Source organism: Salvelinus alpinus, chromosome 11, assembly GCF_045679555.1.
Source record: "Salvelinus alpinus chromosome 11, SLU_Salpinus.1, whole genome shotgun sequence".
Lineage (NCBI taxonomy): Eukaryota > Metazoa > Chordata > Actinopteri > Salmoniformes > Salmonidae > Salvelinus > Salvelinus alpinus.
Window position 1 is genome coordinate 2,330,163 of NC_092096.1, and position 16,986 is coordinate 2,347,148.

Here is a 16,986-nt window from a genome sequence, read left to right on the forward strand (position 1 = left end):
GGCCAGAGATCTGAGGCAGACCCAGGGAGGGGGGCCAACCCCCGCCCACGGCCACCAGGGGGACCCACTACATCAAATCAAATCAAATCAAGTTTATTTTATATAGCCCTTCGTACATCAGCTAATATCTCAAAGTGCTGTACAGACACCCAGCCTAAAACCCCAAACAGCAAGCAATGCAGGTGTAGAAGCACGGTGGCTAGGAAAAACTCCCTAGAAAGGCCAAAACCTAGGAAGAAACCTAGAGAGGAACCAGGCTATGAGGGGTGGCCAGTCCTCTTCTGGCTGTGCTGGGTGGACATTATAACAGAACTATGCCAAGATGTTCAAAATGTTCATAAGTGACAAGCATGGTCAAATAATAATCATGAATAATTTTCAGTTGGCTTTTCATAGCCGATCATCAAGAGTTGAAAATAGCAGGTCCGGGACAGATGGCGGTTCCATAACCGCAGGCAGAACAGCTGAAACTGGAATAGCGGCAAGGCCAGGTGGACTGGGGACAGCAAGGAGCCATCACGCCCGGCAGCCCCGACGCACGGTCCCAGGGCTCAGGTCCTCCGAGAGAGAGAAAGAGAGAGAGAAGGAGAGAATTAGAGAGAGCCAAGATTTTCAAAATGTTCATAAATGACAAGCATGGTCAAATAATAATCAGGAATAAATGTCAGTTGGCTTTTCATAGCCGATCATTAAGAATTGAAAACAGCAGGTCTGGGACAGGTAGGGGTTCCATAACCGCAGGCAGAACAGTTGAAACTGGAATAGCAGCAGGGCCAGGCGGACTGGGGACAGCAAGGAGTCATCATGCCCGGTAGTCCTGACGTATGGTCCTAGGGCTCCGGTCCTCCGAGAGAGAGAAAGAAAGAGAGAAGGAGAGAATTAGAGAGAGCCAAGATTTTCAAAATTTTCATAAATGACAAGCATGGTCAAATAATAATCAGGAATAAAAGTCAGTTGGCTTTTCATAGCCGATCATTAAGAGTTGAACAGGTAGGGGTTCCATAACAGCAGGCAGAACAGTTGAAACTGGAACAGCAGCAAGGCCAGGTGGACTGGGGACAGCAAGTAGTCATCATGCCCGGTTTGCCGTGACGTATGGTCCTAGGGCTCAGGTTCTCCGAGAGAGAGAAAGAAAGAGAGAACGAGAGAATTAGAGAGAGCATACTTAAATTCACACAGGACACTGGATAAGATAGGAGAAGTACTCCAGGTATAACCAACTGACCCTAGCCCCCCGACACATAAACTACTGCAGCATAAATACTGGAGGCTGAGACAGGAGGGGTCAGGAGACACTGTGGCCCCATCCGATGATACCCCCGGACAGGGCCAAACAGGAAGGATATAACCCCACCCACTCTGCCAAAGCACAGCCCCCACACCACTAGAGGGATATCTTCAACCACCAACTTACAATCCTGAGACAAGGCCGAGTATAGCCCACAAAGATCTCCACCACAGCACAAACCAAGGGGGGGCGCCAACCCAGACAGGAAGATCACGTCAGTAACTCAACCCACTCAAGTGACGCACCCACCTAGCTCCCTACAGAGGGCCACCAGGGGGACCCACTACATCCACCTAGCTCCCTACAGAGGGCCACCAGGGGGACCCACTACATCCACCTAGCTCCCTACAGAGGGCCACCAGGGGGACCCACTACATCCACCTAGCTCCCTACAGAGGGCCACCAGAGGGACCCACTACATCCACCTAGCTCCCTACAGAGGGCCATAGAGGGACCCACTACATCCACCTAGCTCCCTACAGAGGGCCACCAGGGGGACCCACTACATCCACCTAGCTCCCTACAGAGGGCCACCAGGGGGACCCACTACATCCACCTAGCTCCCTACAGAGGGCCATCAGAGGGACCCACTACATCCACCTAGCTCCCTACAGAGGGCCACCAGGGGGACCCACTACATCCACCTAGCTCCCTACAGAGGGCCACCAGAGGGACCCACTACATCCACCTAGCTCCCTACAGAGGGCCACCAGAGGGACCCACTACATCCACCTAGCTCCCTACAGAGGGCCACCAGAGGGACCCACTACATCCACCTAGCTCCCTACAGAGGGCCACCAGGGGGACCCACTACATCCACCTAGCTCCCTACAGAGGGCCACCAGGGGGACCCACTACATCCACCTAGCTCCCTACAGAGGGCCACCTGAGGGACCCACTACATCCACCTAGCTCCCTATAGAGGGCCACCAGAGGGACCCACTACATCCACCTAGCTCCCTACAGAGGGCCACCAGGGGGACCCACTACATCCACCTAGCTCCCTACAGAGGGCCACCAGGGGGACCCACTACATCCACCTAGCTCCCTACAGAGGGCCACCAGGGGGACCCACTACATCCACCTAGCTCCCTACAGAGGGCCATAGAGGGACCCACTACATCCACCTAGCTCCCTACAGAGGGCCACCAGGGGGACCCACTACATCCACCTAGCTCCCTACAGAGGGCCACCAGAGGGACCCACTACATCCACCTAGCTCCCTACAGAGGGCCACCAGAGGGACCCACTACATCCACCTAGCTCCCTACAGAGGGCCACCAGGGGGACCCACTACATCCACCTAGCTCCCTACAGAGGGCCACCAGGGGGACCCACTACATCCACCTAGCTCCCTACAGAGGGCCACCAGGGGGACCCACTACATCCACCTAGCTCCCTACAGAGGGCCACCAGGGGGACCCACTACATCCACCTAGCTGCCTACAGAGGGCCATAGAGGGACCCACTACATCCACCTAGCTCCCTACAGAGGGCCACCAGGGGGACCCACTACATCCACCTAGCTCCCTACAGAGGGCCACCAGGGGGACCCACTACATCCACCTAGCTCCCTACAGAGGGCCACCAGGGGGACCCACTACATCCACCTAGCTCCCTACAGAGGGCCACCAGGGGGATCCACTACAGAGGGCCATAGAGGGATGGGGCCAACCCAGGAAGGGGGGGAGTTACAGTAGCTATTACAGTGAAATAATACCATGCTATTGTTTGAGGAGAATGCACAGTTATGAACTTGTACATTTATTAATAAACCAACCAGGCACATTTGGGCAGTCTTGATACAACATTTTGAACAGAAATGCAATGGATGATTGAATCACTCTAAAACTTTACACATACACTGCTTCCATCTAGTGGCCATAATCTATATTGTGCCTAGACTCCTAAATGATATAATGGCCTTTCTGTTGCATTTCAAAAATGTTTTTTCTTTGTATCATCTTATATTTTACCAGATCTAATGTGTTATATTCTCCTACGTTAATTTCACATTTCCACAAACTTCAAAGTGTTTCCTTTCAAATGGTATCAATAATATGCATATCCTTGCTTCAGGTCCTGAGCCTCAGGTAGTTAGATTTGGGTATTGCATTTCAGGCGAAAATGTTTAAAAACGGGTCCGATCCTTAAAAGGATAACCACTTGTAGGAGGGAGCCAAATGTGGTTATCACTGGCATAATCTATGCCCTGAGAAATCTATTCAGTTCCTCCACATTGAAATGAATGGCGGCCAACTTGAAAATGGGCTGTTGTGACTGATTTTACACTGAATCCATGATGACTCTATGAAACTTTCCCAATGGGTCTCCTTGTTCTGTGGGAAGTTTGTTGTAGTTATCATCTATGGTACGATGTGATAATAAAGCACATCCCAATGCTGCCCATTCTGTCTCATCAATATACCCCACAATGCATACAGGTATGACCTATGACCCTCCAAAGTGGACCCATAGAGATGTCACTCCAATTATTTTATACATTATTTCATACCTCAATTTAATAACATATCAATTGCTTTATTTGGCAAAGATTGTTCCCTGATAATACAAAATTACATTGCATATCCTCAGTCCTGTTTGTTCAAATTACCAATGCCAGTGATAACCATATTTAGCTACCTCCTACAAGTGGTTGTCAAACCAAAACATTACCCACAGACATGGACCTTAATGAATATGGTCATTAGACTTTGCCACACCAAAGTGGGAAAATGTGTGAAATGTGTCCCTCTGGGCCGTGGACTGATTTGGGATCCATACTGTGTCCTCAATCATCGTGTAATCCGTATTTGGCTCTAATTGTGTTTTTTATGCTATTTTTATTGTGTTAATTCATAATGTGTATATATATATTTTTTTTACTGTGAGCAATAAAATCAAATTCTGTTGTCATTGATATCAGAAAAGGGTCAAACTGACTGACTGGCTGACGCTACACAGACTCTCTGTGATGACAAACAAATGTCATTCTAGAGCTCAATGCCACAAATACAGTTGATCTTTTTTAATTTCTATACATCAACAATCTATACAATTTCTATAAGTCCATGTGAAAACAAATCCCTTCCATCGTTAATTCACTATTTTATAGAAACAATATGTTCCTCCAGCCTTCGTCTTGAATAGTGATTTCCTACTCATTGTAATGACACTATACATCCACTAGATGGGGGTGTTTTGACTAAAGTACCTACTTTTCCAAAACCCCATCTGTTTGATCGTTAGATTCATGTATTAATAGTCACTTCCCTTTCCAAGACACAAAGCCCAGATGAAAATATTGTTTCTACAAAGGAATTAATAAACTGTTAAGGAAGCTGCAGTGGAGGAAGAACCTGGGTCATTCCAACGGCAATTTATTGTGGAACAGAGTAATTAACCAAATCAGGCTTTATTTATATAGCACATTTCAGACAAGGAATGCAACACAATGCACTTCTTAGGAAAAAACTATTAAAATAAAAACGGAAATATTTACTACTCCAGAATCATAAGAGGATAAAAAACAACAAAGAATAACAATTTTATAACTAAAAGAGTTAAAAAGCATCCTAAGGTAAATGCACACCTGTTCAGTGTTCATGTACAGGTGATTAGAACGCTTGTTATGGGCATTTTTACACCTGTTCATTACACCTGTTCAGCCTGTTGGGTAAGGAATGGCATTTTTGGAGTTGTTTTAGGATTATTGCCAAAAACAATTTATTTGGTAGCTAATGTCACATTTTGTGATTTTTTAAAATAATTTATGTGTGGAGAAAAAGCAAATAACGGTTCCATAATTCAAAAAGGTATTTTCTTATTATAATTAGCTATCCATCATTGTTCCTTGTCTGAAGTATCAAGCACTAAGTCCATGTGAAAAAAAATGATGACACTTCCCATCCACAGATGGGATTGTTTTGAGAAAAGTACCTACTTTGTTTGATAAATAAATTAAAGCAATAATAGTCACTATATTTTCCAAACCACAAAGGCTGGATTAAAATGTTTTCTAAAAAGGAATTTATAAACTGTTAAGGAGGCAGCGGAGGAAGGACCAGGGTGAAACATTTGAGAGAAATAAGCTTAATGTGCGCATCGAAAATGTCGGCCATCTTTTATTTCCGGCCATCTTTTATTTTCGGACATCTTTTATTTATAACACTTTACATGATGCATTTATATTTTTGTTCAGTGTATAACTATGTCCATGTGACGATGTGCTGCAAACTGAGATGTCACCGCTCAAGTTGGTAATCCAATCTTTTGAGAATTGTCACGGCCGTTGGTGGAAGAAGGTGAAGACCAAAACGCAGCGTGGTAAGTGTTCGTCATGTTTATTCCAAACTGAACACTAAAATGAAAAAACAACAAAGAGACAACCGAAAGAGCTCCGTCAGGTGCAACACACACTAAACAGAAATGAACTACCCACACACACAGGTGGGAACAGGTTACCTAAGTATGGTTCTCAATCAGAGACAGCTGCCTCTGATTGGGAACCATACCAGGCCAAACACATAGAAATACACAAACATAGAAAAACGAACATAGAATGCCTACCCTAGTCATACCCTGGCCTAACCAAAATAGAGAATTAAAAGCCTCTCTATGGCCAGGGTGTGACAAGAATAGCTGGCTAGCCGTCTGTCCAGTACATAACATGCACATATCTAATGGTATGTTAAGGCTACATCTGCACCGTTTCTTTTGTAATTGATAGGCGGTACATTTACCTACTCATTCCTTTACATTGTCCAAGTTCTGATTTCTCATTAATTCTCCCTTCCTCCTCCAATGTATTCCATATTGCCCATTTCATCTCTAGACAGTAGCAACAAACTATTTCAAACGGTGCTGATTTCAATCAACATTTTAAAAACGGTAGTAGACATTTACAGTTGACATTTCCTCCATCAGTCTAGCTCAAAGCTATTGAGAATGTTTCACTATGTAAAAAGTAACAGCACAAAACACACATTATTTTCGCAAACATAAAATAATAATTGAGTTTTGACTGAATAGTTATTTATTAAATGTTTCAAAACAATACATTATACTATAGACCTGCTAAATTACTCACATCCAGCATATAAAACATTAGAAACAGAATAAACTAAAATAATTCTGTATTTATTTCTGATGTAACAATTATTCATGAAGTAAACATTGTATGACTTGGTGAAGGTGTAGTAGAATGAAGTTGTCCGTTTTCCTCCCCCCCTCCTTCATCCGTTGTGCTCGTTCTACATAGCATTTGGAGATTCCTGTGAACATCAACAGTCATAAACATGTCATTCTGAACAGCAACATCTTCCTAGAATTTAGACCAGTTGACAATTCAAAAGAATTCAGTCTTGTTCATGTTGATGATAGTTACAACATGAGACAGATAGCAAGCCATGGTATATCTGTCACGCCCTGACCTTAGAGATCCTTACGACGATCTACGGTCCGGAGGCCCCAGCGACAATCCCTGCACCAAAGGCGCCACCGAAGTGGGGGGAGCCTCAAGCGGAGCGGGGTCTGCGTCCCGCACCGGAGCCCCCACCGAGAGTAGATGCCCACCCGGACCCTCCCCTATAGGTTCAGGTTTGCGGCCGGAGTCCGTACCTTTGGGGGGGGAGGGGGTACTGTCTCGCCCTGACCTTAGAGATCCTTATTATTCTCTATGTTTGGTTAGGTCAGGTTGTGACTCGGGTGGGAAAATCTGTGTTTTCTGTTTCTTTGTTTTTGGCCGAGTGTGGTTCCCAATCAGAGGCAGCTGTCTATCGTTGTCTCTGATTGGGGATCATATTTAGGCAGCCCGTTTTCCACCTGCGTTTGTGGGATCTTGTTTTCTGTTTAGTTACTGTTCCCTGACAGAACTGTGCGCTTTCGTTTTCGATTTAGTTATTTTGTTTGAGTGTTTTCTAAAATGAAAATCATGAACACTTTCCATGCTGCGCTGTGGTCTACTCTTTCTACCACCAATGAGAGCCGTTACAATATCAGATCGTATACCACGGGTATGAGTCAATATTACTTGTTCACTGTTGTAATAGCAATAGCAATTGTTTTTAATAGCAATAAGGCACCTTGGGGGTTTGTGGTATATGGCCAATATACCACGGCTAAGGGCTGTATCCAGGCACTCCACGCTGTGTCGTGCTAGGAACAGCTCTTAGCCGTGGTATATTATTCATATACAACAAACCCCTGAGGTGCCTTATTGCTTAAACACAACACAGATACAGATTATGAGCATGTGAGGTTTCAAATAATGTTACTACTACTAGCTTGCGCTCTCCCTGCTTTTCCCGAACATGTTTATCTGATACAGCTAGTTGTTATTGTTCTAGCTTTCTCATTCAAACAAGGCTTTTGTCCTCCTCGTTCCATCAGAACAACAACTAGACCCACTCTTAGAAAGAAGGGTTCCAAAAGGGTTCTCCAGCTGTCCCCATAGTAGAACCATTTTTGGTTCCAGGTAGAACCATTTTGGGTTCCATGTAGAACACTCTGTGGAAAGGGTTCCACGTGGAACCCAAAATGGTTCAACTTGGAACCCAAAATGGTTCTACTTGGAAACAAAAGGGTTCTTCAGAAAGTTATCCTATGGGGACAGCAGAATAACTTTTTAAGATCTTATTCCCCATTCTCCGTTGTCTAGATTCTGCAGGGAATTAGCACGTTCTACTAAAACATTAGCTAACAGCTAAGATAGCCAACTTGAGCAAATACATCTCAGCTTCCTAACTGGCAAAGCCAACCAATTACACAACAAATATACACAAAGTAAACAATGACCTTCTAAACTAATGTTAGTCTCAACCAAATTACAAGTACAAAGAACTATTCTGTTCCACAACGTAACAACCATTAGTTAGAGGCTAGACAGAAGACTATTGCTAGCTAGCTAACCAGCCATGCTATTTCAATGAAAAGAAGCTAGTTAGCCAGCGTCAGCTTTGTAGTTCTAACGCTTTGTGGAAAAAAGTCGTTTACATTTTTTCCTAAATTTTTCTCACCAAAGCCTTGCTGTAGCGTTTACATTCTGTAAATGTGATTGACTAATTTTAACAATTTGATCCATTGTTAGAAACATCTCCTCCCTCCCTGAGTAAGCGATTCATCGCGACAAGCCTGGGGGTCAAACAAAGTCAATTATTTTGAGGTGGGAGGGGCTACAACGATCAGACTCTTGAGATTGTGCCGGTGCAACACACAGGCGTTGAGAGCGTGTGCGGTGGCACAATTACATGCGTCTGAAAGTTTAAGGAAGGAACACAACTCCATCCAGGTCACCAGGAGGGATCAGCCAATGAATTATATCCGTGAGGAAACATACCATAACTGCAGGTAGCAGTAAATCACCTTCCTTGTCTTTATACCTGTTCAGACAACACCCTCCAGGTGGCAGTAAATCACCAACCTTGTCTTTATGCCTGTTCAGACAACACCCTCCAGGTGGCAGTAAATCACCAACCTTGGCTTTATACCTGTTCATACAACTCCCTCCAGGGGGCAGTATGCACCCTTTCTAGTTTGTTTACCAACTCATAGAAGTAGTAGAATAACAAAATGTACTACTTCATAATGGAGTTGGCCTCAATGGCGCTGCCCGTGCTCTCACAGACCCCTTAATGGGGCCAGTAAAATGATGCAATGTCTATCTAAGTCTCTGTTTCAAACACATGCATTAGAAAGCAGCCCTGCAGGAAATGCTGTGGGAATCAGAGAGGAAACCCCAGTTGAAGTTGGCAAGCCAACGTGGTTTGTAGAGCTTGTGATGAGGATGTTTATAGCCACACTCATTCATTGGTCAATACTCTCAAAGACTGAGCCACACATTTCAACAATGGAGCAAATGACATCACATCCCATGACATTTAGGGGCGGCAGGTAGCCTAGTGGTTAGAGCGTTGGGCCAGTAACCGAAAGGTTGCTTGATTGAATCCCCGAGCTGACAAGGTAAAAGTCTGTCGTCCTGCCCCTGAACAAGGCAGTTAACCCAATGTTTCTAGGCTGTTATTGTAAATAAGAATTTGTTCTTAACTGACTAGCCTGGTTAAATAAAGGTTATATAACATGCAAATAGCACTTAATTTACCTGACGCATCTGTAGTACTGAAGTCATGATGACTCAGTGGCACAATGAGAGTTCATCAGTGCAGCCAGAAGGCTCACTCTGTATCACTGACTGGTGTGTGCACCCTTAAATCATTATCATTATTATTACTGCTGTTGAACAAATGTCCAAATGGGTTTATCTTTGAGAAGTTAGGAGGGATGTTCATGTTAAATGGGTGTCTGCCCCTTTAAGAGCCCCTGAGACTGGGTTAAGGGAGAGCTGACCAGATAGAGAAACTGCATTTGCAAAAGAAGGACAGAATGTGAACTTGACATCTGACTTAAAACCGGAAGAATCAGTTTTAACTGACAACAAAAAAACGTTTACTGTGTCCTAAGTTCTCAACAAGGATTTACTTACTGGCGAAAGACACTACCGTTCAAAAGTTTGATGTCACTTAGAAATGTCCTTAATTTTGAAAGAAAATCACGTTTTTTGTCCATTAAAAGAACAACAAACTGATCAGAAATACAGTGTAGACATTGTTAATGTTGTAAATGACTATTGTAGCTGGAAACGGCTGATTTTGTATTGAATATCGACATAGTTGTACATAGGCGTACAAGAGGCCCATTATCAGCAACCATCACTCCTGTGTTCCAATGGCCCGTTATGTTAGCTAATCCAAGTTTATAATTTTAAAAGGCTAATTGATCATAAAAACCCTTTTTCCAATTATGTCAGCACAGTTGAAGCTGTTGTGCTGATTTAAAGAGGCAATAAAGCCTTCTTTAGACTAGTTGAGTATCTGGAGCATCAGCATTTGTGGGTTTGATTACAGGCTCAAAATGGCCAGAAACAAAGAACTTTCTTCTGAAACTCGTCAGTCTATTCCTGTTCTGAGAAATGAAGGCTATTAAATATGATAAATTGCTAAGAAACTGAAGATCTCGTACAACACTGTGTATTACTCCCTTCACAGAACAGCACAAACTGTCTCTAACAGAATAGAAAGAGGAGTGGGAGGCCCCGGTGCACAACTGAGCAAGAGGACAAGTACATTAGTGTCTAGTTTGAGGAACAGATGCCTCACAAGTCCTCAACTGGCAGCTTCATTAAATAGTACCCGCAAAACACCAGTCTCAACATCAACAGTGAAGAGGCGACTCAGGGATGCTGGCCTTCTAGGCAGAGTGGCAAAGAAAAAGCCATCTCTCAGACTGGCCAATAAAAAGGAAAGATTAAGATGGGCAAAAGAACACAGACACTGTACAGAGGAACTCTGCCTAGAAGTCGCCTCTTCACTGTTGACGTTGAGACTCATTTAAAATGTTAAATGGGTGTGGGCCCCTTTAAGAGGACATGAGTCTGGGTTAAGGGAGAGCTGACCAGTTAGAGTTAAAGGACAGAAAATCAATTTCACGTCTTATTTAAAACCACAAGATCCAGTTTTAACTGACAACAAACAACTTTTACTGGGTCCTAAGTTCTCACAAGGCTTGCAGAAGATGGTTTCATTGGAGAGATCTTCATTTGATTGGAAATTGCTTCTAGTGTAGGATAAACTAAATACTTGCTGACACTATTGGAGGAACAATGCGTTTCAGTTCAAATGTAAAGCCGTTTGTTCTCCTTCTCATTGTTGGAATCTTCTTGCTTCTGGGGTATGTATGTTTCTATATTTTATGTAATTACTATGCATGTACTATATCTGTATGTAAATGGTGTTATTTTGGAACAATGAAATCTGTACTAAATAAATAGAAGTTGAATTAAAGTGATGTTATAGTACTATTTCATGTCAACTAAGTGTACTAAGGAAAGTATACTGACCCACCTACAAGTGTTTGTTATACCCACCTTATCTACCCACCTTAAACTGTACTTGTGAGATTATATTTGAGTGTTCTCTATACACTTTCGGTGTACTTGTAGTGACACTGAAAGATAATTGCAAATAGTAACGTCACTAGCATATCCCATGTAGACTAAACGTGCACTTTATCTAGCTTTGGTGTACTTTTTACATTTCACTCATTTAGCAGATGCTCTTATCTAGAGAGACTTACAGTCAGTACATTCATCTTCAGATAGCTAGGTGAGACAACCACATATCACAGTAAGTACATTCATCTTCAGATAGCTAGATCGGACAACCACATATCACAGTCATAGTCAGTACATTCATCTCCAGATAGCTAGGTGGGACAACCACATATCACAGTCATAGTCAGTACATTCATCTTCAGATAGCTAGGTGGGACAACCACATATCACAGTCAGTACATTCATCTTCAGATAGGGATATGGTGCAACAAAAAGGTTAATTCTTCTTCTATCTAACAAATAATTATGCAATTTAAAGCAGATTAATTGATGTGAAAAATGCATAATATAACGTGTTTGTATGTATGTCTGTATGTATGGTCAAAAGACTATACCTCACCCTCGTCTAACTAGGACTCCCCTCCCCGAAGGCCCTACTTCCTGGAGAGGATCTGATCTCAACTTGGATGTCGGCCCACCACCTCAAGCTCAACCTCGGCAAGACGGAGCAGCTCTTCCTCCCAGGGAAGGCCTGCAAGCTCAAAGACCTCTCCATCATGGTTGACAACTCCACAGTGTCACCCTCCCAATTGCAGCGACATGAACTGAGGAATTTCTAAAAAATATGATGTCAGAGCTCGAAAGACAGGGAAAAGCACCTGCAATTTGTGACTGTGGTTGATACGTTGAAAAGGTGAACAACATTATCGCAGACTTTGACTGACGCTTTCAAGACTTTGCGATCCTGGAACCTCTGGCAACATTTATGTTCTTTCCGTTTGGTGTGGAAGTTGATGTTGTCGAAATTGCAACAAAAATTGCATAATTGTTTCATTAGGAAACATCAGCCGTCGAGAGTGAAAATTTGACACTGCAAAGCGACCTCCAATACAAATCGAGGGCATCAGGGGGAACACTTTTGTAACCTTATCGTGGAGGAGAAATATCCAAACATGAGAAAAGTTGCCATGTACTTGACAGCATATTTTGGATCTAACTAGCTTTGTGAGTCAACACTTTCAGACATGAAGATCAGGTCAAAATAGCAGATGATCACCTGGACACCTGCTTGAGGCTAGCAATCACTAGCTACAACCCAGACCATGCTAAGCTAGCTGACAGCATGCAGTGCAAACCATAAAGTCAATAGGGTGACATTTTATTTAATATTGGCGGGGGGAGGAGGGGAGGGGTACACCGCATTAGGAAGAGTGTGGAAAAAGCAGATCGTATGTAACTAAAGTCTGGGCCGCCCTGCTCTACAACACCCGTAGAGTACGACCCTCACACTGGAGGCGGCGCAGGTCCTAATCCAGGCACTTGTCATCTCCCGTCTGGACTACTGTAACTCGCTGTTGGCTGGGCTCCCTGCTTGTGCCATCAAACCCCTTGCAATCCAGAACACTGCAGCCCGCGTGGTTTTCAACATTCCCAAGTTCTCTCATGTCACCCCGCTCCTCCACACACTCCACTGGCTTCCAGTTGAAGCTCCACTACAAGACGTGGTGTTTACCTACGGAACAGCAAGAGGAAATGCCCCTCCCTTCCTTCAGGCTATGCTCAAACACTACACCCCAAACACAGCACTGTGAAAACAATTAAGAAGTTTGAGTTTGGGAAACACTGAGATCCTTTGCACAATGTAGCCTAGTCAGATCTCTAATATTTGGCCTAATGTGGCAATGCAATGCATCAACACAACGAATGCAACTAAAGGATCTAAAGATACTGCGTGTTTAAACTTCATTAAAGGGGACAAAACTTAGAATGGGAAGAATTGTTTAAAACGCATTTAAAATGTCAAACTTGCACATGTTCAATTCAAAATGGGTCAATATGCTGAAATGGATGACTGTGTTTTAAAAGCATTAAAGGAGGTCTAAAGGGGCGTTGCATTTTTTATTTTTCCGTTATTTTACCAGGTAAGTTGACTGAGAACATGTTCTCATTTGCAGCAACGACCTGGGGAATAGTTACAGGGGAGAGGAGGGGGATGAATGAGCCAATTATAAACTGGGGATTATTAGGTGACCATGATGGTTTGAGGGCCAGATTGGGAATTTAGCCAGGACACCAGGGTTAACACCCCTACTCTTACGATAAGTGCCATGGGATCTTTAATGACCTCAGAGAGTCAGGACACCCGTTTAACGTCCCATCCGAAAGACGGCACCCTACACAGGGCAGTGTCCCCAATCACTGCCCTGGGGCATTGGGATATTTTTTTTAGACCAGAGGAAAGAGTGCCTCCTACTGGCCCTCCAACACCACTTCCAGCAGCATCTGGTCTCCCATCCAGGGACTGACCAGGACCAACCCTGCTTAGCTTCAGAAGCAAGCCAACAGTGGTATGCAGGGTGGTATGCTGCTTTAAAATCAAACCAACAACCGTGTCATTGTAAATTGAGTGAACTAAAAGAGAATGATGGAGGATGAAATCCCAAATAAGACCCCACTGGAGAGGGCAGAGGAGCATTTTAAATTCACTCTATGCAGCCCGGAGAGGCAAACTTGGAGAGTTGTACACACACAATTAATGAAATAATAGTCATTCTTGTTGATGGAGGAAGTTTTGAAACTGTGAATGAGCGTCTTGAGGCATTTGATGTTGTTCTCAATGACTTTCAGAATGCTCATGAATCTGTACTAGAGCTAGTCACAGAGGAAGAACAGGAAAATGACTTTCAGAATGCTCATGAATCTCTACTAGAGCTGGTCACAGAGGAAGAACAGGAAAATGACTTTCAGAATGCTCATGAATCTGTACTAGAGCTGGTCACAGAGGAGGAACAGGAAAATGACTTTCAGAATGCTCATGAATCTGTACTAGAGCTGGTCACAGAGGAGGAAAAGGAAAATGACTCAGAATGCTCATGAATCTGTACTAGAGCTGGTCACAGAGGAGGAACAGGAAAATGACTTTCAGAATGCTCATGAATCTGTACTAGAGCTGGTCACAGAGGAGGAACAGGATAATGACTTTCAGAATGCTCATGAATCTCTACTAGAGCTGGTCACAGAGGAGGAACAGGAGAATGACTTTCAGAATGCTTATGAATCTGTACTAGAGCTAGTCACAGAGGAGGAACAGGGAAATTACTTTCAGAATGCTCATGAATCTGTATTAGAGCTGGTCACAGAGGAGGAACAGGAAAATGAGAGCATGAAATTCTGCTACGCACAATGGGGCAGGAGAGTTCTACCATGAGCTTTGAGATATCTGGATTAGAAATTGGCAACGTGGAAGGTGACACATTTCTTACATTACCAAGGGTCTACACCCAGAGTAACATCCCAGTGACAAGAGAGAAGGTAATGTAAGGATAGTGTAAGCAAACTTGTGCAGCCCATAATTTGTAACTCGACTCAACTACGCTGGATCACCATTTTCAGTAGCTAACTGCATTACTGCGTTGCCTAATTGTGTAGGATATAAATTAGGCTTCAAAGACAAGCTGCAAATCTGATGTGGATGAAAAGCAGTGTCAGCAGCACATGTTGTGTAATAAATTAAATGTTTTCATGACAGACTTGAACTGATTTTCTCCTCTCTTCCGATAGGTATGTTCACTACAGCTTCTTCAATGAAAGGCTCAACTGGTAAGCTCAAGTTTCTGTTCATTTATTACACCCGAATGATGCTATACTGTGCTATGGATTTTCTGATTTGATTCATATTCACAGGGTTTGGTGTGAGGCTTCCAACAGAGATATCCCGGTTGATGAGGACCAGAGGAACACCAGGTTAGTTGATATAAACTGAGAAATTCTCCCAAAAAGTCATGATACTTGGTACTTCTAAACACTCTTTCCTATTTCCTTAATGTTACCCGTTAAATAATTTACAGAGATGTACTGTACACAGTTACTAGTGGTTCTAATGGCCTATTATGGGATTACATTCAGTCATTCAACACCTTAATGCGCTCCTCAACACTATAGACCTGACAGGACAAGCTGAGAAACTAATATTTAGAACTTCACAGTCAAATCTATCATTTCTCTCAAGGGTATTATTGGCTGTTGATAGATGGTGTCTAACATCGTCATGGCACCAATAAGGATGTGAACAAGTCATATTGTGATGTTGGTTCATCGTTGCTGTTACCCTACACTATTATTAAGAAGAGCATACGACAGTTCCTGGAGGATCAAAACCCTCTCGTAGGCCTTCAACGTAGTAAACTTAACGGCCTGCTGATGGGCCATCGACAAGCTTCCCCTTGTATTCAAACTGGTTCGGAGGAACAATTAGAGAAAACCAACTAATTATAGTCCCACTAAGAGCAAACCAACAACCATCAGCTTTGGTTCCAACGAACCCAGACCCATCAGAAATACCCAACACCAGACCCATCAGAAATACCCAAACCCATGACCCATCAGAAATACCCAAACCCAGACCCATCAGAAATACCCAACACCAGACCCATCAGAAAAACCCAACCCCATGACCCATCAGAAATACCCAACCCCATGACCCATCAGAAATACCCAACCCCATGACCCATCAGAAATACCCAACCCCATGACCCATCAGAAATACCCAACCCCATGACCCATCAGAAAAACCCAACCCCATGACCCATCAGAAATACCCAAACCCAGACCCATCAGAAATACCCAACCCCATGACCCATCAGAAACACCCAACCCCATGACCCATCAGAAACACCCAAACCCAGACCCATCAGAAATACCCAACCCCAGACCCATCAGAAACACCCGACCCCATGACCCATCAGAAATACCCAACCCCATGACCCATCAGAAATACCCAACCCCATGACCCATCAGAAACACCCAAACCCAGACCCATCAGAAATACCCGACCCCATGACCCATCAGAAATACCCAACACCAGACCCATCAGAAATACCCAACCCCAGACCCATCAGAAATACCAGACCCAACCCCATGACCCATCAGAAATACCCAACCCCAGACCCATCAGAAACACCCAACACCATGACCCATCAGAAATACCCGACCCCATGACCCATCAGAAATACCCAACACCAGACCCATCAGAAATACCCAACCCCAGACCCATCAGAAATACCCAACCCCATGACCCATCAGAAATACCCAACCCCAGACCCATCAGAAACACCCGACCCCATGACCCATCAGAAATACCCAACCCCATGACCCATCAGAAATACCCAACCCCAGACCCATCAGAAACACCCGACCCCATGACCCATCAGAAATACCCAACCCCATGACCCATCAGAAATACCCAACCCCAGACCCATCAGAAACACCCGACCCCATGACCCATCAGAAACACCCGACCCCATGACCCATCAGAAATACCCAAACCCCATGACCCATCAGAAATACCCAAATTATCACCAACAGGGATGTAAATACATTTGAAAGAAATAAGCTTTTTGTGCGTATGGATCATTTCTGGGGGAAAAATTCAGCTCATGGAACATGGGACCAACACTTAACATGCTGCGTTTACACACTGAGTGTACAAAACATTAAGGACACCGTCTCTTTCCATCCATAACATAAACTGACAGGTGAATCCAGGTGAAAGCTATGATCCCTTATTGATGTCACTTGCTAAATCCACTTCAAT

General features: G+C 43.8%; 1 protein-coding gene and 1 long non-coding RNA gene across 3 annotated transcripts in view; one reads left to right on the forward strand and one right to left on the reverse strand.

Moving 5' to 3' along the window:
* Window positions 1–5,615: 5,615 nt before the first annotated feature.
* LOC139533464 (uncharacterized) lies at window positions 5,616–8,509 on the reverse strand. The gene is made up of 2 exons (XR_011666756.1): window positions 6,721–8,509; window positions 5,616–6,561 (listed from the first exon to the last, which is right to left on the reverse strand). It is a non-coding gene; the product is annotated as an uncharacterized lncRNA (long non-coding RNA).
* Window positions 8,510–10,719: 2,210 nt separating this feature from the next.
* LOC139533466 (globoside alpha-1,3-N-acetylgalactosaminyltransferase 1-like) overlaps window positions 10,720–16,986 on the forward strand; it is a 72,010-nt gene continuing 65,743 nt past the window's right edge. For both annotated transcript variants that reach the window (XM_071331504.1, XM_071331507.1), the window contains exons 1-3: window positions 10,720–11,011; window positions 14,955–14,993; window positions 15,078–15,137. In XM_071331504.1, coding sequence (XP_071187605.1) covers window positions 10,944–11,011; window positions 14,955–14,993; window positions 15,078–15,137 — 167 coding nt within the window. In that variant the 5' untranslated portion in view covers window positions 10,720–10,943. The remainder of the gene's footprint in view (window positions 11,012–14,954; window positions 14,994–15,077; window positions 15,138–16,986) is intronic.